Source organism: Salvia miltiorrhiza, chromosome 1, assembly GCF_028751815.1.
Source record: "Salvia miltiorrhiza cultivar Shanhuang (shh) chromosome 1, IMPLAD_Smil_shh, whole genome shotgun sequence".
NCBI classification, from domain to species: Eukaryota; Viridiplantae; Streptophyta; class Magnoliopsida; order Lamiales; family Lamiaceae; genus Salvia; species Salvia miltiorrhiza.
In genome coordinates, this window is record NC_080387.1 from 19,068,045 (window position 1) to 19,092,874 (window position 24,830).

General features: G+C 38.1%; 3 protein-coding genes and 1 long non-coding RNA gene across 4 annotated transcripts; all 4 read right to left on the reverse strand.

Annotated features, from left to right (window-relative positions):
• Positions 1–1,672: 1,672 nt before the first annotated feature.
• LOC131006880 (uncharacterized) lies at positions 1,673–4,822 on the reverse strand. Its single transcript, XR_009095803.1, has 3 exons — positions 4,420–4,822; positions 2,402–2,465; positions 1,673–1,884 (listed from the first exon to the last, which is right to left on the reverse strand). It is a non-coding gene; the product is annotated as an uncharacterized LOC131006880 (long non-coding RNA).
• Positions 4,823–10,914: 6,092 nt separating this feature from the next.
• Positions 10,915–12,604, reverse strand: LOC131006879 (proline-rich receptor-like protein kinase PERK14). The gene is made up of 2 exons (XM_057934028.1): positions 12,176–12,604; positions 10,915–12,100 (listed from the first exon to the last, which is right to left on the reverse strand). The coding sequence occupies exon 2, from the start codon at positions 12,097–12,099 to the stop codon at positions 11,152–11,154; it is 948 nt and encodes a 315-aa protein (XP_057790011.1). The 5' UTR covers position 12,100; positions 12,176–12,604; the 3' UTR covers positions 10,915–11,151.
• A 5,082-nt stretch (positions 12,605–17,686) lies between these two features.
• LOC130993257 (uncharacterized) lies at positions 17,687–18,356 on the reverse strand. Its single transcript, XM_057918118.1, has 2 exons — positions 17,994–18,356; positions 17,687–17,908 (listed from the first exon to the last, which is right to left on the reverse strand). The coding sequence occupies exons 1-2, from the start codon at positions 18,336–18,338 to the stop codon at positions 17,687–17,689; spliced, it is 567 nt and encodes a 188-aa protein (XP_057774101.1). The 5' UTR covers positions 18,339–18,356.
• A 394-nt stretch (positions 18,357–18,750) lies between these two features.
• LOC130993338 (protein FAR1-RELATED SEQUENCE 5-like) lies at positions 18,751–22,510 on the reverse strand. Its single transcript, XM_057918217.1, has 3 exons — positions 20,417–22,510; positions 18,991–19,059; positions 18,751–18,885 (listed from the first exon to the last, which is right to left on the reverse strand). The coding sequence occupies exons 1-3, from the start codon at positions 22,508–22,510 to the stop codon at positions 18,751–18,753; spliced, it is 2,298 nt and encodes a 765-aa protein (XP_057774200.1).
• Between the last annotated feature and the right edge of the window lie 2,320 nt (positions 22,511–24,830).

The window sequence follows — 24,830 nt, forward strand, 5'->3', positions numbered from 1 at the left end:
AACGAACGCATTAAATCTACGGATTTAATTTAGCATTATCGACTTTAGGAAACACGAAAACAGTATTTCTAATACTGAGAAAATCAACCCTGAAGGGTTTAATTAGATTTTTCCTCTTACATCACTTCACCTCTCACACCACCCTATCCTACCACCTACCAACACAATGATTAAGAAAGAGAAGGAAAAAGGAAGAAAGAGAAAAGGTGGGAAAAAGGTGCTGCAGCCATGACCATTGGCTGGGCAGCCGAAAGGCCACCCTCCTTCCCCACGCAAAGCTAGCAGCAGCAGCCCCTTCCCCCCCCATTGGCCGAGCAGCCGAACAGCCGCCTGCTGCTCCCCTCTCCCACGCCAGCTGCAGCTCCTTCAATTGGACGAGCAGCCGAAAGGCCACACTCCATCTCCACGCCGGCAGAGCAGCAGTAGCCCTCCCCACGCAACACCACAGCAGAGCTCAGCACGCCTGCTGCACCCCTCTTCCACGCTGTGCAAAGCTACAACCGAAGCTCTCCCCTTAGGCACTCAAGTGCATCAGCCGAACGCCCTATTTAAACTCTCCTTCAACCCCTTTTGTGCCACCCTTCCTCTTCCTTCGGCTCTCTGAAATCCAGCAGCAACAGCAAGAGTTCCATCACTCTCTCGACGCCTTGAACCTCGACGATCGAAGAAGCGAGGAACCATCGTGCTTGTCCGACCAAAACGCGCGACAACAGGTAACTCTCGACCTCTGTTACTACTCTTTTCAGCATGAAAAACACGAACACTAGGAGCATGATAGGTCACTTTTCCGGTAGAACCACGGCTTGAAATCTTGATTAAAACGACGAGAACTTAGGCTTTAAACGTAGATGAACTTGAACAAGCACAACATGCTTACATAGGAATAGATTAGGGCCGATGTACGAGTGAGAATCGAGGCAAGAAAGGACGAAGAACTCTGGTTTGGAAACTGGAAACCCTCGTCGTTCTGCCCAGAAAATGCCAGAGCAGAGCTGGAATTGCCAGAGCAGAGCTGAAATTGCTAGAGCAGAGCTAGAAAATACCAGAGCAGAGTAGAAAATGCCAGAGCAGAGTAGAAAATGCCAGAGCAGAGTAGAAAATGACAGAGCAGAGCTAGAAATACCAGAGCAGAGCTGGAAGTTCCAGATCAGAGCTGGAAAACGCCAGAGCAGAGCTGACCTTCCAGAGCCAAAACACCAGAGCTGACTTTCGAAGGCCAGAGCTGACTTTCCAGAGCTAAGTTACCAGAGCTGACTTTCGGAGGACAGAGCTGACCTTCCAGAGCCAAAACACCAGAGCTGACTTTCGAAGGCCAGAGCTGACTTTCCAGAGCTAAGTTACCAGAGCTGACTTTCGGAGGCCAGAGCTGACTTTCCAGAGCTAAGTCACCAGAGCTGACTTTCGGAGGCCAGAGCTGACTTTCCGAGTAAATCGCCAGAGCTAACTGTCGCAGCCCGAAATCCCGACACCAGTGATAGTGGGGTACGAGTATCGATACGACTATTTTTAAAGAATAAAGGAATAGAAGAGTAGGTTGAACATCAAGCGGAAGCTCACATCAAAGCATGCTAAGGAAAAATATTATTAATTGAACCCAAGGGTAAAATCGTCAACGTCGTTATAACTTTTTAATTATCAGGAATTTCACGAACAAAAACAAAACAGGTATAGCTTACTTTTCATAAGGAAACATAATATGCAGAGTATCGCAGCAAAAGGCGAACCAGTTACATGTATGGAGACACATAACCGTGAGTATATTACTTGATTCATATTTAGTAACTTCACACCAAGACTTTATCGATAAAAAGAAAATACGATAAAGCAAATACGTCATCTAACGAACCCCCACCAGCACCAGACCAATCTCACTCCTCGCTTAGCCTGCACATTTAGAAATACATGCAGGGCGTGAGTATATAATACTCAGTGGGCAAACGCCGAAAAACAAGAAAGGTGCTCTTAGAGCTATAAGTTTGAAGCTTGCCACATATCAGCAATACACAGAAATAAGTTAGTATTAAATGAATCTGTGCATGCAGTTTTAATAATCAACATCATAAATAAGTAACTGCGCAGTTTAAACATTCATCATGTATGTACCACATCCACTACTCCTCATCAAAGGTACTGAGAAGTAGGCCTCCCTCTCAAGTACCGTGACCGGCCGACCCGAAGACGGCTCACAGTCACCTCTGTGCACAAAATCCCGCTTGTGGCAGGACCGAATTCGTCTCATCAGTAGAGGGTAACACACAAGCTCAACATCAAAAATTGGCAAGTCAAACAGTTCTCAAACATCATTTATCTCAAAACATTTGATAAGCTCATAATATCATTACATCATTAAATCAGTTTAGAAAACTCGGATAATATTTGTATACTCAAAAATATTGCCCACCTGAAGACCTTACTCAAAAACTCCCGTCAAAGTGGAGTTACTTACTTCCTTGCTCTGCTCGTGTCTTCAGGGATCATCGTCATCATCGAAGGTTCATGTCATAAAATGAATCCCGATTAGAAACTCAACGACAAAAACTCATGCCTCAACTCATGCTCTATATTATATTCTATCTCTTAACCAACTCTACATAAACTCTTTACTCATTTCAAATCCTTAAGTCCAAGGATAGGATTCAAGAAAATCATGGTTCTAGGTCTCGATTCATCTCTCATATAAGACTCGTCTAATCTCATTCAAACACTTAGGCAACACAATCACATAAGGCACATAAGAAAATACCATCAAACATCATCAAGACATGTTCTGTTTTTACACAGACTCGACTTCAAACTTTAACACATTCTGACTCCGACATCCCCTGGACTCCAGACTCATACCAAAAGAAAGGTATGTGAGTCTAGTTTCATTTAAAAAATAGTATAGTCAGAAACTCCAAGTGGTTTGGGAGATATGGCGTTTTTACCACGGTCTACCATAATCGGCAGTTTTGAGCAATCGGAAACATTGATTTTTGAAAAATAGTAAACGTTGTCAAACTGAGCTCCAATTTGGTGGATATCTAGCCCATACAGTAAAGTTGATACCATAAAAATTTGGAAAGCTAGATCACACAGGAAGTCACTGAAATGAATGACTTTGTCCCCTGTTCTCTGAAATTCCCGGCAGAAATGTGCAGATTTGGTTTTGCATTTTATAAAAATAGTAAATCAAGTCCAAATGACTTGACATTTTACCGGTATGCTCATCACTCATGTAGGGACATGCTGTAAAATTTTCAAAGCCATTAGACATCGACAACCCGTCGATCACAGTAGGTCAGTAGCCTACGAAAAAAATCACCAAAAACTCATCTCAACTCTTAAATGCTCAATTTAACATTTATACAAAGCAAACACATCAAAACTCATTTTAAGCACTTAAAGCACTTAAAAACATTCAAATACATCAAAATACTCATAATACTCAATCTTGACTCTTTTCTTTCATCATCCACTCAAATCTCATAGAAAACACTTCAACGAACATATCTAACAAATTCCTTTCAATTTCATGCTCAAAATTTCTCAATCATTCATTATTGACCTCATACATCATGTAACTCATTTTACACATATATTTCCCTTTTTATCATGTAAACTAACTCTAGTGAAAAACTCATATATCAACATAAAATTCTCAACAAAAGCATGACATCTTTCACATAATGGTCATAGATCAAAATAGACCACGTTTAAACAATCGATGACTTCTCAAATATGAAAACTCAAAAACTCTCATAAACTAACTCAAGTCAAAATTTTACTTGGCTTAGAAAAGACTTAATCAAACATATTAAAACACTACTATCATGCTCAATTACCTATATTTTAAGCCAAAACACTTAATAGACATATATACAAGAAAGTCCTAATTTTTATTAAACTAACTCTTTGAAATTTTATAAACTCACATGGATCTTTAATCTCATCATATATCTATCAATTCTTAGCCAATTAATCTCACATCAAAACCATCAATTCACAAATAAGGGCATATATACACATATCCCTAATTCTAGTAAACTAACTCATATCAAAATTCCAATTGACATCATATACTCAAATTAATCCATCAATCATCATCATAAACATCTCATAGACTCATATACATCATCACTTCATCACCTTGATCATCAACTCAAAAATTCCCAAATTTGGGGTAAACTAACTCAACCAAATTTTTACATCACAAAGCATAGCTTTTCAAAACACACACAAATCATTACCAAACATCACATAGATCATTTTTCTCACCTCAATTCAAGGAAAGAAAAAGAAAAATTTTTGAAGGGTAGAACACCCAAATTTTCGAAAATTAGAAGAAAAAGGGAGGGGGTGATTTCTTGCTCCAATCCTTCAAATAAACTCACATACAAACTCATACAAGTCTAATCCATGAATTCAAAACTCACTTACCCAAACTTACACCCAAAACCAAACTTTCTCTTTCTAACTTCAAGATTGAATCTCCATGGATCTTCTTGAATCTAAGGAGATGGAAGTGTTTAGTGTAAGATTTAGAGGGTGATTTGTGTTTTTGGTGTGATTTTGTGAAGCTCCGAAGGTGCATCAATGGAGGAAAAATGGTGGAAAGTGAAGTGAGAGATGAGGGAGAGGGAGAGAGATCGAAAATGGGGTGGAGAAGAGAGAGGAAAATCCTTTGCAAGATATAGAAGGATTTGGCTAATCTTTGGAAAGATTTGTGAATCTTAGAGAATATTTGGCATTAATGCCTCTTCTCACTCTAATCTCTTCTTTCTCTCTCAAATCTCTACACTTTCCTCTCACTAATCTCTACACTCTCTCTAATGTACTCTCAACTCTCTACTCTCTCAATTCTATACTTAGCAAAATTTAGGCATATAACATATGGTAGAGAAATTAAAATAATAGAGAGAAGGGTGATTAAATAATAATCACAACAACTATGGAAAAGTCACTCATTAATAAAATACCACATCATAATTATTCATGTGACCAAAATAATAATTATAGCACTCATATTAGTGCACTCACATATATATAATATTCCTCTTCGTAGGAAGAAAAATAATTTAAACATATTATGCTCGGAAAAATTTTCATAAACCGGCATCATTCGATTTTTCGATAAAAATAAACTGCACTTGCTTTGTAAATTTAATAAAAATTCCAAGTGCTAAGGTTTCAAATAAAAATCATAATAATATGGTCATATTGACACACGTCATAAAATCACATAATCACTCAGTCACATAAATTCACATAACATCACATCAAAACAGTCGGCAGGCTCAAATAAGCTAGACGTCTCTCTGACCGACTCTATATATCAAGGTTTCTCACTCTTTCTTCCTCGACTCTATTTCCAACTCATTATTCCTATTTTTCTTAATAGGACAGTCAATCTCTAATAATTCAGTATCCGGTAACTCTATTCCCGGTAGTTGGAAATAAAGTAAAATCTCAGCTCAATATCAATCAGCATCTCTATCTCAATTCATTTCTCAAATCTCATCACTCTAATTCCATTATCGGTTTATTCACTCGTATCTCTATTTAAAAGACAATCTGTCTTATCTGCTCATAAAAAAAAGTAGTCTCGTAATTTGACATCTCAGTACTCTCAATAGTGTTTAGACACTTTCTCACAACATGAGGAAAAGTACGGGGTGTTACATCCTACCCCCCTTAAAAAAAAATTCGTCCCGAAATTTTGAGTTATTCTTCTTCGGGAAAAAGCTCTGGGTGCTTCTCTTTCATCTTCTCTTCAACTTCCCATGTTGATTCTTCTTGACTATAATATCTCCATTGGATTTTCATCAAAGGAATCGATTCGTCCCTCAATTATTGGATCTTCCAGTCCAGCGTAGCATCAGGTCTATCTCTTCGTAGCTCAAAACTGGTTCCAGGGACACTTCTTCTTGATAGATGACATGTTTTGGATTAAACACGAACTTTCTCAATTGAGAAACATGGAAAACGTCATGGACGTTCGCGAAGCTCGGAGGCAACGCTAGTTTATAGGCTATATGGCCTATTTACTCTAATATATATCATAAGGTCCTATATATCTCGGTTTGAGTTCTTGTTAACTCGAAAATAACATGCTCCCCGAGATAGGGAAAAACTCACATAATCATCGTTTCTATCATCAGCAGAATCTATTCACAATTACTCAATTGTTGAGTTTTCTTTTCTCGATTTTGCTAATCGATACCATAATTCATGGCTAAGTGGTCTCACTTCTATTGTGGAAGTCTCTAATAGGTATAATTGTATAAGGTTGCCAAAGTGGCGCCTTCACGTGTTAACACGTTAAACATCCTTCTACGAAAGATGCCCTCTCTCGCTTCTTATTCTCCTATCAAAGCGTCGTTTCAGTCTTGGCATATCTTTATACTACCCACATGAGTGGTGTAAGGGGTGTCATGAGCTTCGCTCATAATCTCGTTCCTCAACTCTTCTTTATCGGGTATACACACTCTCTTTTAAACAAAAAGGCATTATCTGACATCTTTTCATAATTCTCTACTTTTTCGGTTCGAAACTTTATTCGCAATCTTTCCATCTTCTCATCCACTCTCTATGCTGTGACCAGTCTCAATCGTAGGTCAGGGGTAACGTTCAGCGCAGAAATTATTATTTCTGTCGTTTGTGGTGGTATTACTACCTCCAAATTCATCTTCTCGAATTCCTCGATTAGGTTCTCTTCTCGAGTAAGGAGAAATCCTAACTCTCCCTGATTCTTTCTGCTCAACGCGTCAATTACTACGTTAGCCTTCCCAGGGTGATAATTTATTCCACAATCGTAGTCCTTCATCAACTCTAGCCATCTTCTTCGTCGTATATTCAGATCTTTTTGCTCAAAGAAATATTTGAGACTCTCATGATCGGTGTACATCTCACACCGTGCTCCATAGGAATGGTGTCTCCAGATCTTGAAAGCATGCACTACGGCTGCTAATTCTAAATCATGCGTCGGATAACTCATCTCGTGTGATCTCAGTTGTTGCGAAGCATATGCTATAACTCTTCACTCTTGCATCAGTGCACATCTTGGACCATTTCTCGATGCATCAATATAAACTGCATACTCTTGATCCGCTTTTGGAATAGCTAACACTGGGGCTATTGTGAGCCTCTTTTTCAGCTCTTGAAAACTTCGCTCACATTCGTCCGTCTGACGGACTTGACTTCTTTCTTTAGCAGGTGCGTCAATGGCTTGGCGATTTCTGAAAAGCCCTCAATAAAACGTCGATAACACCCTGTTAATCTCAGAAAACTGCGAATCTCGTGCGGTGTGGTTGGCGATCTCCGCTCCTGTACCGCTTGGACTTTCGCTGGGTCCACTTTAATTCCTCTCGCAGAAACAATATGGCCGAGAAAATTGACTTCTTCAGGCCAGAACTTTCATTTGCTAACCTCGCTTAAAGCTTTTCAGCTCGTAATCTTTCTAACACGATCATCATACGCTCTTTGCGTTCTCGTTTACTCTTCGAGTAAATCAGGATATCGTCTATAAAGACTATCACGAACTTGTCTAGGTATTCGTGAAAAAAAAAAAAATTCGGTTCATGTGATTCATGAACACAGTTGGTGCATTTGTCAAACCGAAAGGCATTTCTTCCAAACATCTTTGAGTTTATAGTAATGCCATAATGCATACGCGATGCCGTCTTCGGAAATATCTTCCGATCATATCTTCAGCTAATAGTATCCCATCCTCAAGTCAATCCTTGAAAAAGTGCTCGCTCCTTGTAGTTGATCGAATAGATCATCGATCCGGGGTAACGGATATTGATTCTTCAATGTTACTTTACTCAGCTCTCGATAATCGATACACAGCCTCAAGTTTCCATTCTTCTTTTTAACAAAAAGAACTGGTGCTCCCCATAGTGAAACACTGGGTCGAAAAGAAACCCATATCTAGAAGTTCTTATAGTTGCAGCTTTAACTCTTGCAACTCTGTGGGGGTCATTCTGTATGGCGCTTTTGACGTCGGTACGGCGCTAGGTTCTAACTCGATCGTAAACTCAAGCTGTCGATCTGGGGAAAACCCGGTAAAAGTCTCAGGAAAACGTTTTTATACTCTCGCACATCTGGTACGTCGTCAACGTTTGCCTCGAATTCATCTCTCTGGTTCAAAATATACAACATACGCGGTTGTATCTTTTCTTCGCAAGAGATTTCTTGCTTGCAGCGCCGAGATGATCAGCGTCTTCTTCCATTTTCTCTCAATACCAATGAAGGAAATTGGTTCTCGGCCAAATGGCTGAAAATATATTCATCTCTCCGTGCATTGTTTCTTCGCACGATTTTCTTCTAACCAGTCCATTCCTCACATTTATATCCAAGTACCACATATGCATCAGTCTCAGATTTCTAATCTCGAGCTTAATCGATTCTAACTTAAATTCTAAGTTAGGGCATACGGATGAAGCCGTAGTAATTCTGCCTATGGGTATGGCTACTCTTTAGAGGTTGTGGAGCAAGCTCTATGTTCAGTGTCGAACAAACATACTATGGGCACATCTTTCAACTCGCCTATATCTAACGAATTTCCTCTATTCTTGTCCGGTGCTTCCTACTCAAGCGCGAACAGTTTCTGGCGATGCGGTTGATTTGCCTGCGGGGCTGGTAGTTGCCTTTATGATCGTTGTGGTCGATAGGCTGGTTGTTATCGCTGTGGTAGAGGTGGCGGTAGGATTCCTTTCATCGTCTTGAGTTGCGGCCGAAACTGACTCTGTCGTTATCCGCTTCCACTTTGCTGACGATTCGAACACTGTTTCGAGTAGTGCCCGACCCTTCCGCAGGTGGAACAGCTATTCTGTCTCATCTTGCATTCTCTCAGATGTAATTTATTGCTCTTCGACAAGTCGATAACCCTCGCGGTCCTTGAAAAACTGCTGCTGGGGCAGCTGGGCCAACATAAGGCTGTTTGTCTCAGTTCTGATATTGTGGTGGCGCATTCTGACTCTGCCACGGCTTTTTGGGATCTTGACTTCGGTCGTCCCATTTTCTCTTTTCTTCCTGCCCGCATCCAGGAAAGGATGGATTGCACATTTTCGTGCTCAAATTCGTTCGGGGTGCTGAAGCTTAAATCACGTTCTTTGGCTGTATGACCAGTTCTATATCCAACGCTCTATTTAATGCTTCAGTACACATAATCGCACTCTGACTCGTTACATCGTCTCGTACCTCTTGTCTCAAACCTGATCGAAACAAAACTGACATCTTCTCATTCATCTCTTCTCGATATGTGGCACACCGGACCTAGTCGCGAAACTGACGTTCGTATTCAGCTACGGTTTTATTGCCTTATCTCATATCATCAACTCTATTTCTTTCTTCGATCGGTTTTTTTTTCTTTCTCGGTAAAAGTCTAAGGGGACATGTATCAACCTTAGAACTAATTCTCATAACTCACGAATCATAAGACTCTTACTCAACATCATACTATTTTCTCAATTCTCATAACTCATCGTCAAAGACATATTTCATGTCTATCAATGCAACATTAGCTCAAAACTCTACTCAAGCATAGAGACTCTCTCTGGTCATCGTCATATAGACATATAAGAAAATTTTCTCTTTCGAGAACTCTTACTAATTGCGGGGCGTAACGAAAATAAAACATCCCCTATTATTACGACGATGCTACATCTATACTAGTCGTCATCCCAGTTCTACTATCGTGGAAAACATTATCTGCTCTAACCCATCATCTCGATCTTCTTGAACCTGCTATTGCCTATTCTGGCTTAGCATCACTTCTTCTCGTCCTCGAATTTGTTAGCTTGTTGCATACTTGGCTAATATAAGAAAATCCATAATCGAAAAGTTGTGCTCGTCCCGTAATAATTATATTCTATGGCTGCTCCCATATATCGTGTTTCTTCCAAACACTCTTCTTGTTATACCATCCTAGTTACCTAGACATTCCTAATTCTTGTCGGATGTGGTAGGGTAATAGGATGTGATGAATAAAAATGCTTGATTTTGAACAAGACGAGCTCAAGTAATGGAATGATTCCATAATAGCCAGTGCTATTTCAAGGATAATGAAGAAGTTACAATTAAGGCAAGATCAAAATGCTAGAACAAAATCTAGAACAAAAACTGAGATATGATATGATAGAAATAAATCAATACTGGAGGTAGAAACAATCCACTAAGTGGAAAATGAATAAATTGTCCACTGTTAAGCAAGGGGCAAGGATTTCCAACACAAACGGCTCAGGCTCAAACACAGTGGATCTGGAAAAATTTTCTCAATAGGAAATAGTTCATCTCCTGTTGGAGTTCAAATGGATGCAGAAAAATTTAAATACGACCAAGCGGGATAGGGACTCAATAAGTCTACTCTCATGACTACTCTAGCGATGAAACGCGCGGTCCCGGTGAAAGTACCTCTATTTCAAAGTACTATTGGTCAATAGTATCTATGCATCCCATGAAGTCTCCATAACACGTTCGTCCTATTAGGGTCGTGTCCCTAAATCGCGATGAAAACTCTAACTCTCGTCGTATTATCTCAACGGTTGGTTTCTCTGTTCCTTTTCTTCATCTTCTTCATCTTCTTCTCGGTTTATGCTTGGTTCCCTCTTCTTTTCGGAGGTATACTACAAAAGGAAAAAGAGTTATATAACTATCGATCTCTAAACTAACCGTTCGTCTTTACAAAATACAAATCCTCGTTTCTCATTTCACTTCTATATCTCATTTGTGATCTCAAAGTTCTCAAAACTCTCATCCAGTCTATTTCTCGTCTATCATCGTTCGAAATTCTCATCAATCTCTATTTCTCATTTTTCATCATGCATCAGCATCATCATCATTCTCAAAGCTCTGCTAAAGATAGTGAAACTCACTAATCATAAACATCTCTTGTATATATATATATATGGAAAATTGCCTCTCTCTCGAGGTCTTTTACAAAAGTAAAATCTTATGCACAAAAGTCCTAACTCCAAAATGATGCTCTGGCTATACAAGCATCATACATACTAAGCATATATAGATCTAGGCTATACACACATACACACTATACTATGCTTCTCTACCTATATATATATATAACAACTATGCACCTATACATATATACGCGTCTACAAGACATACGTAATCACTAGGCATCATCTCTCGAGATCCAGCTCGTCGCCTCAATCAATACGGGCTGTCATAATCTGACTCATCCACTATCGGAGTATAGACAGGTGTCTCAGGAATAGGTATCCACGTATCAACTCCATCGGCCGTAGTCTGACGCTGCAGTGGCTGAGTCCAACCATAGCCGACCGTCATCTCTGGAGTCTCCTCCTCGGGGTCCTCCTTATCACTATCGGAGCGTGCCGGCCGAGATCCTCCCTCCTGAGCGTCTCGGTACGGTGAATATAGAATCGGGTGCATGTACGTCTGGAAGGCCAAAGTGCCAAGCTCAGGCAGCGGGGCAACCCTCGGATATGGATCGGAAGGAACATGCTGCGTCTCAGACTCAGTAGAATCAATCGGCTGTGTCGACTCAACAGGTGGCAATGGCAACGGTGTCGTCGCCGGTGTCAAATCCCAAGGCGGGAAATCAGCACTGGGAGAAGGAATAAGTGATACAAACGCAAACGGATCACGCTCAATCCCAGGTGAGTACGGCTCGAAAACCATCGGCTCTGGATCATCAGACTCGAGAGAAACTGAAATCGGATCAGCTGGGGGTAGAGGTGCCATCAGAATCGGCTCCTCGAGAGGTGGAGGCACAACAACTAGCTCCCTTCCCTGGGCTGGTCCCTCAAGCTCTCCATACGGCGGTGAAGGCGGATCGCCATGAGCAAAATAACGGTGGCTCAGCGTCGCGATGAAGCCACTAAGGTCTCCGTACCTGATGCCCTCCAACCAGGTAGTATCTACGTACTGGGGCACTAAAGATGTCGCCCAGTCTCGCCACAAAGGTGGCAGTAGTGGAATCAAAAGCGTAATGGCCTCCGCGCCATCGATCCCATAGGGAATAGCCCTCCTCCATCGTCGGTGATAGTGTGCCAGAAGTTCACCCAAGGTGTCATCCTCGTCCGGGATATACTCCCTGAACCATCGCTGCATCGCTGTCTCGATATGACTCGGCATCCTGTAATATAAAACATCATATCCATTAGAAAATGGATGACGAAACTTACTTGGTACATCTCAATCAACAACATACTCGTCCTCGTTTGGTACGGTGGGGCATCGGCTATACTAGCCTCAACATTCCTCCTCATATTCCACATCAACTGCCTCATATCAGATTCCATCATCTCAAATAATTCCGTCATCAAAACAATTCATAACTCATTAGTAACCCAAACTCAGCTTTTAACAGAAAAGCAATAAGAAACAACATCAACCTCTTACCTCGTTAAGCCGGAGGAGATGGGGTGCTGGGGTTTCGTTTCAAACTGACTCTCTCAAACTAGCCTAAGAATTCAAATTAGACTAGTACTCAAGTTAAAAAGATACCAGTAATCAAAGGTTCAACTCAGTCAAGCAATAGACTCAGAGCAGATGACCTGCTCTGATACCACCCTGTCGCAGCCCGAAATCCCGACACTAGTGATAGTGGGGTACGAGTATCGATACGACTATTTTTAAAGAATAAAGAATAGAAGAAGTAGGTCGAACATCAAGCGGAAGCTCACATCAAAGCATGCTAAGGAAAATATTATTAATTGAACCCAAGGGTAAAATCGTCAACGTCGTTATAACTTTTTAATTATCAGGAATTTCACGAACAAAAACAAAACAGGTATAGCTTATTTTTCATAAGGAAACATAATATGCAGAGTATCGCAGCAAAAGGCGAACCAGTTACATGTATGGAGACACATAACCGTGAGTATATTACTTGATTCATATTTAAAGTAATCTTCACATCAAGACTTTATCGATAAAAAGGAAAGTACGATAAAGTAAATACGTCATCTAACGATCCCCCACCAGCACCAGACCAATCTCACTCCTCGCTTAGCCTGCACATTTAGAAATACATGCAGGGCGTGAGTATATAATACTCAGTGGGCAAACGCCGAAAAACAAGAAAGGCGCTCTTAGAGCTATAAGTTTGAAGCTTGCCACATCTCAGCAATACACAGAAATAAGTTAGCATCAATGAATCTGTGCATGCAGTTTTCATAATCAACATCATAAATAAGTAACTGCGCAGTTTAAACATTCATCATGTATGTACCACATCCACTACTCATCATCAAAGGTACTGAGAAGTAGGCCTCCCTCTCAAGTACCGTGACCGGCCGACCCGAAGACGGCTCACAGTCACCTCTGTGCACAAAATCCCTGCTTGTGGCAGGACCGAATTCGTCTCATCAGTAGAGGGTAACACACAAGCTCAACATCAAAAATTGGCAAGTCAAACAGTTCTCAAACATCATTTATCTCAAAACATTTGTTAATCTCATAACATCATTATATCATTAAATCATTTTAGAAAGCTCGGATAATATTTGTATACTCAAAATATTGCCCACCTGAAGACCTTACTCAAAAATTCCCGTCAAAGCGGAGTTACTTACTTCCTTGCTCTGCTCGTGTCTTCAGGGATCATCGTCATCATCGAAGGTTCATGTCAGAAAATGAATCTCGATTAGAACTTAACGACGAAAACTCATGCCTCAACTCATGCTCTATATTATATTCTATCTCCTTACCCAACTCTACATAAACTCTTCACTCATTTCAAATCCTTAAGTCCAAGGATAGGTTTCAAGAAAATCATGGTTCTAAGTCTCGATTCATCTCTCATATAAGACTCGTCTAATCTCATTCAAACACTTAGGCAACATAAACACATAAGGCACATAAGAAAATACAATCAAACATCAACAAAACATGTTCTGTTTTTCCCACTGACTCAACTTCAAAATTTAACACGTTCTGACTCCGACATCCCCTGGACTCCAGACTCATACCAAAAGAAAGGTATTTGAGTCTAGTTTCATTTAAAAAAAAGTAGAGTCAGAAACTCCAAGTGGTTTGGGAGATATGGCGTTTTTACCACGGTCTACCATATTCGGCAGTTTTGAGCAATCGGAAACATTGATTTTTTAAAATAGTAAACGTTGTCAAACTGAGCTCAAATTTGGTGGATATCTAGCCCATACAGTAAGGTTGATCCATAAAAATTTGGAAAGCTAGATCACACAGGAAGTCACTGAAATGAATGACTTTGTCCCCTGTTCTCTGAAATTCCCGGCAGAAATGTGCAGATTTGGTTTTGCATTTTATAAAAATAGTAAATCAAGTCCAAATGACTTGAAATGTTACAGAGGTGCTCAAGACTCCTGTAGGGACATTCTGTAAAATTTTCAAAGCTTTTTGACATCGAAAAACCGTCGATCACAGTAGGTCAGTAGCCTACGAAAAAATCACCAAAAATTCATTCCCAACTCTTAAATGCTCAAATCAACATTCCTTCAAAGAAAACCAATCAAAGCTCATCCTAAACATATATAACACTTAAAAACATTCAAACACATTATAAAACTCATCATACTCAAATTAACTCTCCTCTTTTACATCTTAACTCAAATCTCAAGGGAAACGTTTCAACAACGTATCAATCAAATCCTCTTCTCAATCTCATGCTCAAAAACACTCAATCATTCATTATTGACTCCATACATCATGTAACTCATTTTACACCTATATTTCCCTTTTTATCATGTAAACTAACTCTAGTGAAAAACTCATATATCAACATAAAATTCTCAACAAAAGCATGACATCTTTCACATAATGGTCATAGATCAAAATAGACCACATTTAAACAATCGATGACTTCTCAAATATGAAAACTCAAAAACTCTCATAAACTAACTCAAGTCAAAATTTTACTTAGCTTACATTAGACTTAATCAAACATATTAAAACACTAATATCATGCTCAATTTCATATATCTTAAGCCAAAACACTTATTAAACACATAGACAAGAAAGTCCTAATTTTTATTAAACTAAACTCTTTGAAATTTTATAAACTCACATGGATCTTTAATCTCATCATATATCCATCAATCTTAACCCATTTAACTCACATATAAACCATCAATTCACCAATTTGAGCATAGATGCAAATAGCCCTAATTTTAGTAAACTAACTCATATCAAAATCATCATTTGACAACATATACTCAATTTACTCCACCAATCATCATCATATACATCTCATAGACTCATATACATCATCAATTCATCACCTTGATCATCAACTCAAAAATTCCCAAATTGGGGTAAACTAACTCAACCAAATTTTTACATCACAAAGCATAGCTTTTCAAAACACATGCTAATCATCACCAAACATCACATAGATCACTTTTCTCACCTCAAATCAAGGAAAGAAGAAGAAAAATTTTTGAAGGGTAAGATACCCATTTTTTTCGAAAATTTGAAGGAAAAGGGAGGGGGTGATTTTCTTACTTCAAACTCTCAAGAATACTCATGTACAAACTCATACATGTCTAATCTATGAATATAGAAATCACTTACCCAAGTTTACACCAATTATCAAATTTTCTCTCACTATCTTCAAGATTGAATCTCCATGGATCTTCTTGAATCTAAGGAGATGGAAGTGTTTAGTATAAGATTTAGAGGGTGATTTGTGTTTTTGGTGTGATTTTGTGAAGCTCCGAAGGTGCATCAATGGAGGAAAAATGGTGGAAAGTGAAGTGAGAGATGAGGGAGAGGGAGAGAGATCGAAATTGGGGTGGAGGAAAGGTGAGAGAAATATTTGCAAGATATGAAATTGATCTTAGCTAAGATTTGAAAATCTTAGAGAATATATGCAATTAATGCATCTTCTCACTCTAATCTCTTCTTTCTCTCTCAAATCTCTACACTTTCCTCTCACTAATCTCTACACTCTCTCTAATGTACTCTCAACTCTCTACTCTCTCAATTCTATACTTAGCAAAATTTAGGCATATAACATATGGTATGGGTAATTAAATAAAGTGTGTGAAAGGTGATCAAATAAAATCACAAAACTATGGTAAAGTCACTCATTAATAAAATACCACATCATAATTATTCATGTGACCAAAATAATAATTATAGCACTCATATTAGTGCACTCACATATATATAATATTCCTCTTCGTAGGAAGAAAAATAATTTAAAAATATTATGCTCGGAAAAATTTTCATAAACCGGCATCATTCGATTTCTCGATAAAAATAAACTGCACTGTCTTTGGAAACTAAATAAAAATTCCAAGTGCTAAGGTCTCAAAACAAAAATCATAACAACTTGGTCATAATGACACATATCACAAAAATCACATAATCATTCAGTCATGTAAATTCACATAACATCACATCAAAATAGTCGGCAGGCTCAAATAAGCTAGACGTCTCTCTGACCGACTCTATATATCTAGGTTTCTCACTCTTTCTTCCTCGACTCTATTTCCAACTCAGTATTCCTATTTTTCTTAATAGGACAGACAATCTTTAACAATTCCGTATCCGGTAACTCTATCCCCGGTAGTTGGAAATAAAATAAAATCTCAGCTCAATTCAATCAGCATCTCCATCTCAACTCATTTTTCAAATCTCATTACTCTAATTCCATCATCGGTTTACTCTCTCGTATCTCTATTTAAAAGACAATCTGTCTTATCTACTCAAAAAAAAGTAGTCTCGTAATTCGACATCTCGGTACTCTTATTAGTGTTAAGACACTATCTCACAACATGAGGAAAAGTACGGGGTGCTACAGGTACAATTCAAAATCCACAGTAATCAGGTACCCGTATCGAATTGAGCTTTTCACAATATTGAGCTTTTCATTGAAAAAGGTCGGGAAATAGGAATGAGGAGTCCATAATACCTTGTCGGCGCCGGGGTTTGGTCGGAGACTGTTATTCCGCAAATAGATGATGGATTCATCCTCGGTTAATCGTCTTTCGCGGTTTGATCGAACTTTCCACAGGGTGGTGGTGTTTGTTGCAAAACGCGCGAAGAAGAGTAAGAAAGCAACTTGAGTGTGAAAATTCAATTTTTTATTGTGTTACAACCTTTTTTTACATTTAATTTACCCAACAAAAACTACTTGGGTCAGTTTTTCTTCAAAGTGCGACTTATAAATTTGTGCTTTTATAAAGACAAAAGTGCTACTTAGTTTTACAAACAGCAACTTGAATTTCGGACACTCCGTGTTCCCAGTTAAAAATAAACAAGTCAAATTTTTTTTAGGCAAAAATAAATTACTTGTTACAATAGTATAAATTACTTGCATATTTTCGATTAATTAAAGAAAAAAATTAAAAAAAAAAAGTGGGATCATTAAAGAAATTCCTATTGAAAATTAGTAATTTCCGAAAATTAGTTCTTTTCAATAGGAAAATTTTAAAATTTAAAAACGGTTATAGTGACCAATTACTCAAAGAATTATCTCAAATTCAAATTAAATTCCCAACTCAAAAATATATTACATTGTAAGTACAATTTAAACTCACATATATTCACTGTTTAAACTCACATACAATTTAAACTCACATATAGGTCACTGTTTATTTCCTTAACATTACTCAAATATAAAGCGACCTAACCACATACCAAACATTAAAGGTTGTGGACAATTTACAAAATAAACACTAAAAAACACAATAACCTCGATTGGAAATTTAATTAAGCATATAATGGAGTTATAACATTATATCTCCCTTGACCAACTAGAGAAACTTTGTGGCGAACCATTAACGCCGGTAGCATTTGGCTGGTCAACGACTTCACTAAAATAACTTGCTCCAGAATTGGTTGGGATATTAAAGCGTTGTGCACTTTCTTCATTTTTGATGATTTCTTCAAAAAGTAAAGTTAGTCTAGCGGAGTTGAACTCGCCCTCTTCCATATACACACACATTTCCGGGCGTACCTTAACCAAAAAAAAAATCGAATGAGGTAAAAATAAGCACAAAAGATAGAAAATGAAATGTCTTTACTTAAAATAATAAACTTACTGTAGCAATTGTATCCCAAGTTTCCTTAGATGCATTCACCACATTCCTTGCACTGTCGTAAACGACATTAGGTTGATGAATCAACCAAGTGAATTGATGATATCTGTCTTCCCATTCTTTGACCTTCATATAATAGTCCTCAAGTGATATGTTGATTCTCAACTCATCTCGCATTTCAATCTTCACTCCAAACACAAGATGTGTATTATTTATTGATGGCCCAGGCACCCAAATTCCCTGCCAACGTTTATACTCAAATTTTCCTAAAACGAGAGATTCAATGGATCGAGTCCATTGACCATAGTAAAATAAAACATTTTGAGATATTGGCTTTGCAAGATGCATTGGAAGTGGTGGTTGTAGTTTGGGGCTTCTTTGTTAAGGATGGCAAGGGATATTATATAATAGGTTGTAAATGCCAAATAAATACACCACGTGATATACCTTCTTGAAAGGAAATCACACTTATCCGTGAAGCTATAGTGATTCTCGTGATATGTTGGGTGTTCAACAGCCAAAGTTTTGAATGATTGTTAGTAGAGAAAGTATAGAGCTACAAAGTATTTCAAATAACTCATAATACTTTAAATGGACATCCTTACAACTTGGAAAACATGATGCCTGCCACATAACAGAGGACCCACCAGCGATAAGCAAAAAAAAATAAACGAAAAACAGGAATACATAACATTACAGAAAGCTAAAGTCAATTTCAAACAAAGGTGCAAATTACTAACAATTAACAAACATTAATTCATTAGTCTGAATCATCGGAGCAAGGAGACTCGTCTTCATAATCGAGATACTCAAACACTTTATCATGGAACAATTTTGCAAGTGCAGCGTAATGCGGCTCTCCTCGGTTCCTATAAACCATCGCTGCTGAGTGTACCTATTCATGAAGAATAATGGAGAAGCAACAAATGACCAAATATTAGTGGGATCATAACACACTAAAGGTCACTGAAATAAAAAGATGCAAATTTGAAGAATTCACCTCCTGAATACTTCGCCAGGTCTCGTCGGAAGCTCGCAATATGTTGGTAAACTTGTCCCAAAAGACTCCCTGTTCACGCAAAAGAGATACCCACAAATGATACCTTTCTTCTAGGTATTCAAGTTTTGAAATATAAAAGAAAACATCTTTAGTCATGTTGAATTGTGCATTTATTTTTCCTTTCACAGAGACAACGAAATCCCAAGTCTTTGGAATGCCTTTTGGGTTCCCCTTCGAATCACTTTCGGCAATGACCAATTCCATGAGCTTTGCATCCATGGCCTCCGTCCAAACATTATTATATAAACTAAACACAGACATAGTTTATTTACGAAGGTGTTGGGGCTTACAGATGATATACAATAACATGTAGAAACTTGCCTATAAATAAAAAAAAACTGTCGGCAAATGATCTAAACAGTATATACAATGATGTACTCACAATCCAGTCACATGCACCACAATTACTCTGTTGGAATAAACAGCCACACACTAAAGACGAAATATGTGCTGCATCATATTTCTAATCACAAATAACAAGTCACAAGGCCTTAACACCCTGCCACACTCATGTGCCAGGTTACTATTAACACTATGTAATTGTAGGGTTACTTTTAACAAGGAATCACATGTGAATGAACAGAATCACAGTCAAATAAGCAAAAAACTGTATCAAAAGTTCATATCCAAAGGATCTTTGTCTCTGGAGCACAGATTATATATCTGATATCATAATAAATTATGATCTTTACCTTACAACAGCACCGAGCCTTACCTAACAATGGATAAATTTGTCAAAGCATGCCTTAATTAAAAATAAAGGAAAGGTTTTACCTAAATACCACCACTCACCAAAGTTTTTAATCCAAAAAAGCCTTCCAGTAACAAGCCTCTGTTTCCTAAACATATTCAAAGGAAAGAAAGATAGACTTAGTATATTGAGTCTATCAAAAAGGTTATTTAATCCAACAATTTTTTCACATACACATCATTAATAACAACAGCAGATTTTGGTTAACAAAAAAGGTAAGAAAGCCTTAGTATATTGAGTCTTACAAAAAGGTTATTTTTTTGGGAAAGAGATTGGCTGGGCAGTTGAGAACTTGAACCTCGTGGACGGGTCGCGGAAATTTGGCTGGATTGGAATTGATCATTCTGTGATAGTTCCACATTGCACATGGGCTCATCATCTACAGAATTCATTTCAAAACAAAAATCAATAACTGATACTATATATCGAAATTTCAATTTAAATATGAAAAATTCATGACTGTGTAATTGAATGAGTAGTAAGTGAATTACCTAAACATGTTCGTTTCTTTGAAGTTTCGCTACCTCTTTTAGGCCGACTGACATCCCAATGTCGCCGCAAACGTTTGACAGGGATCTTTCTCTTTTTCGGTGTTCGTGGATTTTTAATATTCACCTGCCCCGAACTATTCCCTTCACTGCCATGACGTCCACTAACTCCGGGTCTCGCGGATTTCAATAGTTCAATTTTTTTGACACAATTACCCACAAATTTGTTGATGACATCCCGACAAATCTTGTCGCCCTTGCACTCCAACATCAAATCATAAAGAGTTTTCATATTATGGTTAACAAAAACCATATTTGCAATGCTATCTTGACCTCCTTCTTCAGTCATATTTCGTTGGTTAGGTAGAATCTTATTCTTCGCGTCCTTCCTCCACCTCTTTAGTATGAAATGTTCGGGCAAGCTGTCAATATTCAACAACAACAAAATATTGACTATGTGGCGACACAAAATGCCTTCGGCCTCCCACATTCGACATGAGCAGGTAGCATGACGTGTTGCCCGTGTGAAACGAACTGTACGGATCCCATTACTTGCTGAACATGAAGAGACTCCATACACTAATTCATCGGCGGTGAAGTCATATGGATGATGAATAATCTTCACATTTAAAGAATGAGCTACCTCACATTCAAAGGTTTTGTACACATTTCGAGTATAAACCCTTGCGGCATGTTTTAACAAATTGTTGTTTTGAATAAATTGTCCAGGGACGCCACGACACAAAGTGTCCTCCTCAGTCTCTCGCAAACGCCATTCGTGCTGTAGTCTTTCGTATTTCATCACAAAGTCATGAAGAGATGTGGTGGCAGAACATAAATCTTTCAACACCTTGTTCGTCACCTCACTCCTAGAGGTAGCATGTAGGCCGGCTGTAAACTTGTCGTTGGTATACACAGAAGCCCATCTTTTTCTCAAATTGTACATGTTCCCAAACCAACGGTTCTCACTTAGCTCATAATCGGTTATCATTGTCTGCCAAGTAGAATCAAATTCACCCTCTGTCTCGCAACCATTCATACAATAGTACCATGTCTTCTTGAATGCCGCATTGCCATTTAAAGAACCAAAATGTGATGGAGCATTTTGGTTTATGTGCCATTGGCACAAACGGTGACAAGAAGTCTGAAAACTAAAATCTATCCCGTTCATAAGAGCCTGACATTGATCTGAAAATATAATCCCCGGTTCTTTCCAGTTCATAGACTCTAAGAAGCAATTAAACAACCACTCAAATGATTTGGTGGTTTCATCAGACAAGAAGGCAAGGGCAAAAAGCACATTGTTTTTGTGGTGGTTTATACCAACGAAAGGTGCACACACTAGATTGTACTTATTTGTTCGATAAGTCGTATCAATGGATAGAACATCCCCAAATATCTCATAATCAACAGCTGAACGAGTATCCCTAAAGAAAAAGTTTATCAACCGGCCATCATCATCAAGCTGTACATTCCAATAAAAATGAGTCTCTGTGTTGCCCTTGCCAATTAAATACTTCATCAATGCATTCGCATCTCCATTTTCAAGTTTGGTTTCCTTTTTCATCAAATTTACGTGTGCATATGCATCCTTTTTCATGAATCCTACATTCGCTCGTCCACCTGCTTCTTTTTCCATGAATCTGTAGGCCCTACTAATCTGAATTCCTGCAGCCCTAAAAGCATCTAATACAGATTTTTTAGCAAATGACATATGACGGGCAGATCTCAAGGTATAACTTTGGTCTGGCGACACTAATTCGTGATTATGTTGTTTAAAAAACACAGACACTCTCCATGGACCATCTTCCTCTCTAACAACTCGCAACCTTGCCTTACAATTCGTTCGACTAACTTGCTTCTTGTAAGAAGCTATTCGTCCAACCGAACGCTTATTATCTGGATACCCTTCACAAGAACAAAGATAAACTTTTAACCGAAGAATATCTGAATTGTCAAATTTTTTATTGGACCCCTTCCTAACACTGAATCCAGATAAAATACCATATTGGGTGTACAAAATATAAATCACATCCAAACTATCATAAACAGCACCAACCTGCAATTTATCCTCATTTTCAATTCTTAGTGACTTATCTGACTCGCTCTCCAAATCTGAAACACTAACATCTTCAGACAAGCTACATTCATTACCATCAAAATTATTCTCATTTTCTTCTTCTTCAAAGCCATCATCAGAAACATTCAAGTCGATAACCATCGTGGAAAAAAGAAATATATCCATTTATTTCTTATTCACAGATACGTATGAAGATGCTGGGTTCACTGAAAAATATCTCCAACGAACGATACACAACAAGAAATTACCTACACACATTTCATTCAAATCAATAATGCATTTCAATTCTACCATTATGACAGCTAAATCAGGACATCAATACCTCATAATGATCTCTCCTAAATCAAATTACAGACCCAAATTTAGAAACCAAAACAAATAATTACCAACCTCGGCCGCAGTAAGAAATGTGATTGCCTTCCTGACGAAATTTGCAGATTCGTGCTTCACCTCCAAAAATCCTTCAAACGATTGCCTCCAGAATTTTTCTTCCCCGTTCGCTCGCAACAAAAAAAAAACTTCCCCCGTTCGCTCACAGCAAAATTCAGAAATGTAGAGTCAATGACAAAAAAATACAAAATTATTTTCAACAATAAATACATAGCTATTCACTCTGTCCAGAATTGTAGAATTCAAATCAATCAAATGTTGGAAAAATATAAACCGATGAAGGATCTTGTACAACTTCAAGAGATACCTCGTCAAACTTCCGGCCGATGCTTGAAATCTTCGAAAACTGGCCGGAAATGGTGAATTCTTAATTTGTCCGATGAAGAAGAGTATTCAATAAGCTTCCTTTTCAAAAAATAGGACAACTACACGTGTCATACCCTATACAATTTTAAACCGTTCCTAGCCTGCTTTAGGGGCACTCCGAACCGGTTTTGGGCTCTGGACCGGCTGGACACGTGTCGCAATCGCAAGGGTGATCCTCATTAGGGGTGATCTAGCATGGAGTTTACCCTCCTACACATGCAAAGTTTACTGACAAAGAAAGAAATGGAGAAAAAAAGGGGGCCATCCCTCTATTCCTCTTTGCTCACTCCTACGCTACAAAATGAGGAAAAGAGTAGCAGACCATCATTTCTTTTTTGCACCTAATATGATGGAAAACAATACATATCTCTCTTTCTTACTCATTACCTCTCGGCCTTAATCAAGAAACAAAGGAAAAGAAAATTCTCTCACTATCTTGGAGAACTCTCGGCTTACCACCATTGGAGAAGGAAGAACCCTTCTTCAAGCTTTCTCAAGGGGGGAAGCAAGCTCATCTATTTTATCCTAATTCCACCAAGAGGTAGGTCTCATCTCCCTTTTCAAACCCACCTATGGTTTTCATCTCTCTAAGCATATTAGAAATGTGAGATTGTGAGAATGGAGCTTAGTTTGTTTTTATATAGTTACATGTAGTTGGTTGTGATGACCTTTCTCAATAAAAATAGGAATGTCATGCTTTACTAATAACACGTAGAAACCCTTGAGGAAGAGAGTCAGACGTGATTCATGAAAGGGGGAGAGTGATGATTTTCCTTTTATTTGTCTTTAGTTGCAAGAATGACATGTGTTTATATTTGTCAAACTTTTACAATCCTCTGTCAAATGACTTAAAGAAGATGATGATATCTAATCTCACATACTTACTAAGGAAACAAAGATATATATATATATATATATATATATATATATATATATATATATATATATATATATATATATATAGGGGGCCGCTCCAATGAGACCCTCTAATTTTAGTGAGATCTAGGGCACGATCTGGTGCGTTTATTTTATTAATCCTATGGCTGATATTGTGTTTGGAGGGTGATTTTTTTTCGCAGAATCCTGGAGGGAGCAGAATATTTTAAATTTTGTTATTCATCAGTATATACTGCATTGTTCATCAGTATATACGGCTCTGTTCATCAGTATATATGTCTTATTCATTACGAATTTTTTAAATTTTATTTTTCATCAGTATATACATCTTGTTCATTAGATATATGTTTTGTTCATTAGTATTATATGTCTTATTCATTGTACTCATGTTACACGAAAAATAGGGGGTCTCACTGGAGCGCGCCCCTATATATATATATATATATATATATATATATATATATATATATATAGGAATGGGATCATGTAGTATCCAATACTTATAATAGATCCGTAGGTCCAAATCTTGACCACACATTTATGACATGTGGCGCATCAAGATGGTGACACGTGGCAAAGAGCTTCCAAGCATTCCAAGGCAAAATCTGGAGGGGTAAAATTGGAATGCAATTTTTGGAATTAAAAATTAAAAAATTATATATTTTTTTAGATTTTCTCAAAATAGATATATTTTAGATGCATAAAGTCTCACACGAAGATGCATAAAGTTTTTATATAAATGCATAACTTTGAACAGAAAAATGCATTTGATTTTTACAATTTTGGTATTTTCACCACCCCACCCCAT

Excerpts from the sequence above, each read along its gene's own strand:
- LOC131006879 (XM_057934028.1), bottom strand. The coding sequence starts at position 12,099 with ATGCCGAGTCATATCGAGACAGCGATGCAGCGATGGTTCAGGGAGTAT.
- LOC130993257 (XM_057918118.1), bottom strand. The coding sequence starts at position 18,338 with ATGCATCTTGCAAAGCCAATATCTCAAAATGTTTTATTTTACTATGGT. Across the intron at positions 17,909-17,993 it reads CTTGGGATACAATTGCTACA|GTACGCCCGGAAATGTGTGT; the intron begins GTAAGTTTATTA and ends TTTTTGGTTAAG.
- LOC130993338 (XM_057918217.1), bottom strand. The coding sequence starts at position 22,510 with ATGGTTATCGACTTGAATGTTTCTGATGATGGCTTTGAAGAAGAAGAA. Across the intron at positions 19,060-20,416 it reads AAGGGAATAGTTCGGGGCAG|GGAGTCTTTTGGGACAAGTT; the intron begins GTGAATATTAAA and ends TTGCGTGAACAG. Across the intron at positions 18,886-18,990 it reads CCTGGCGAAGTATTCAGGAG|GTACACTCAGCAGCGATGGT; the intron begins GTGAATTCTTCA and ends CTTCATGAATAG.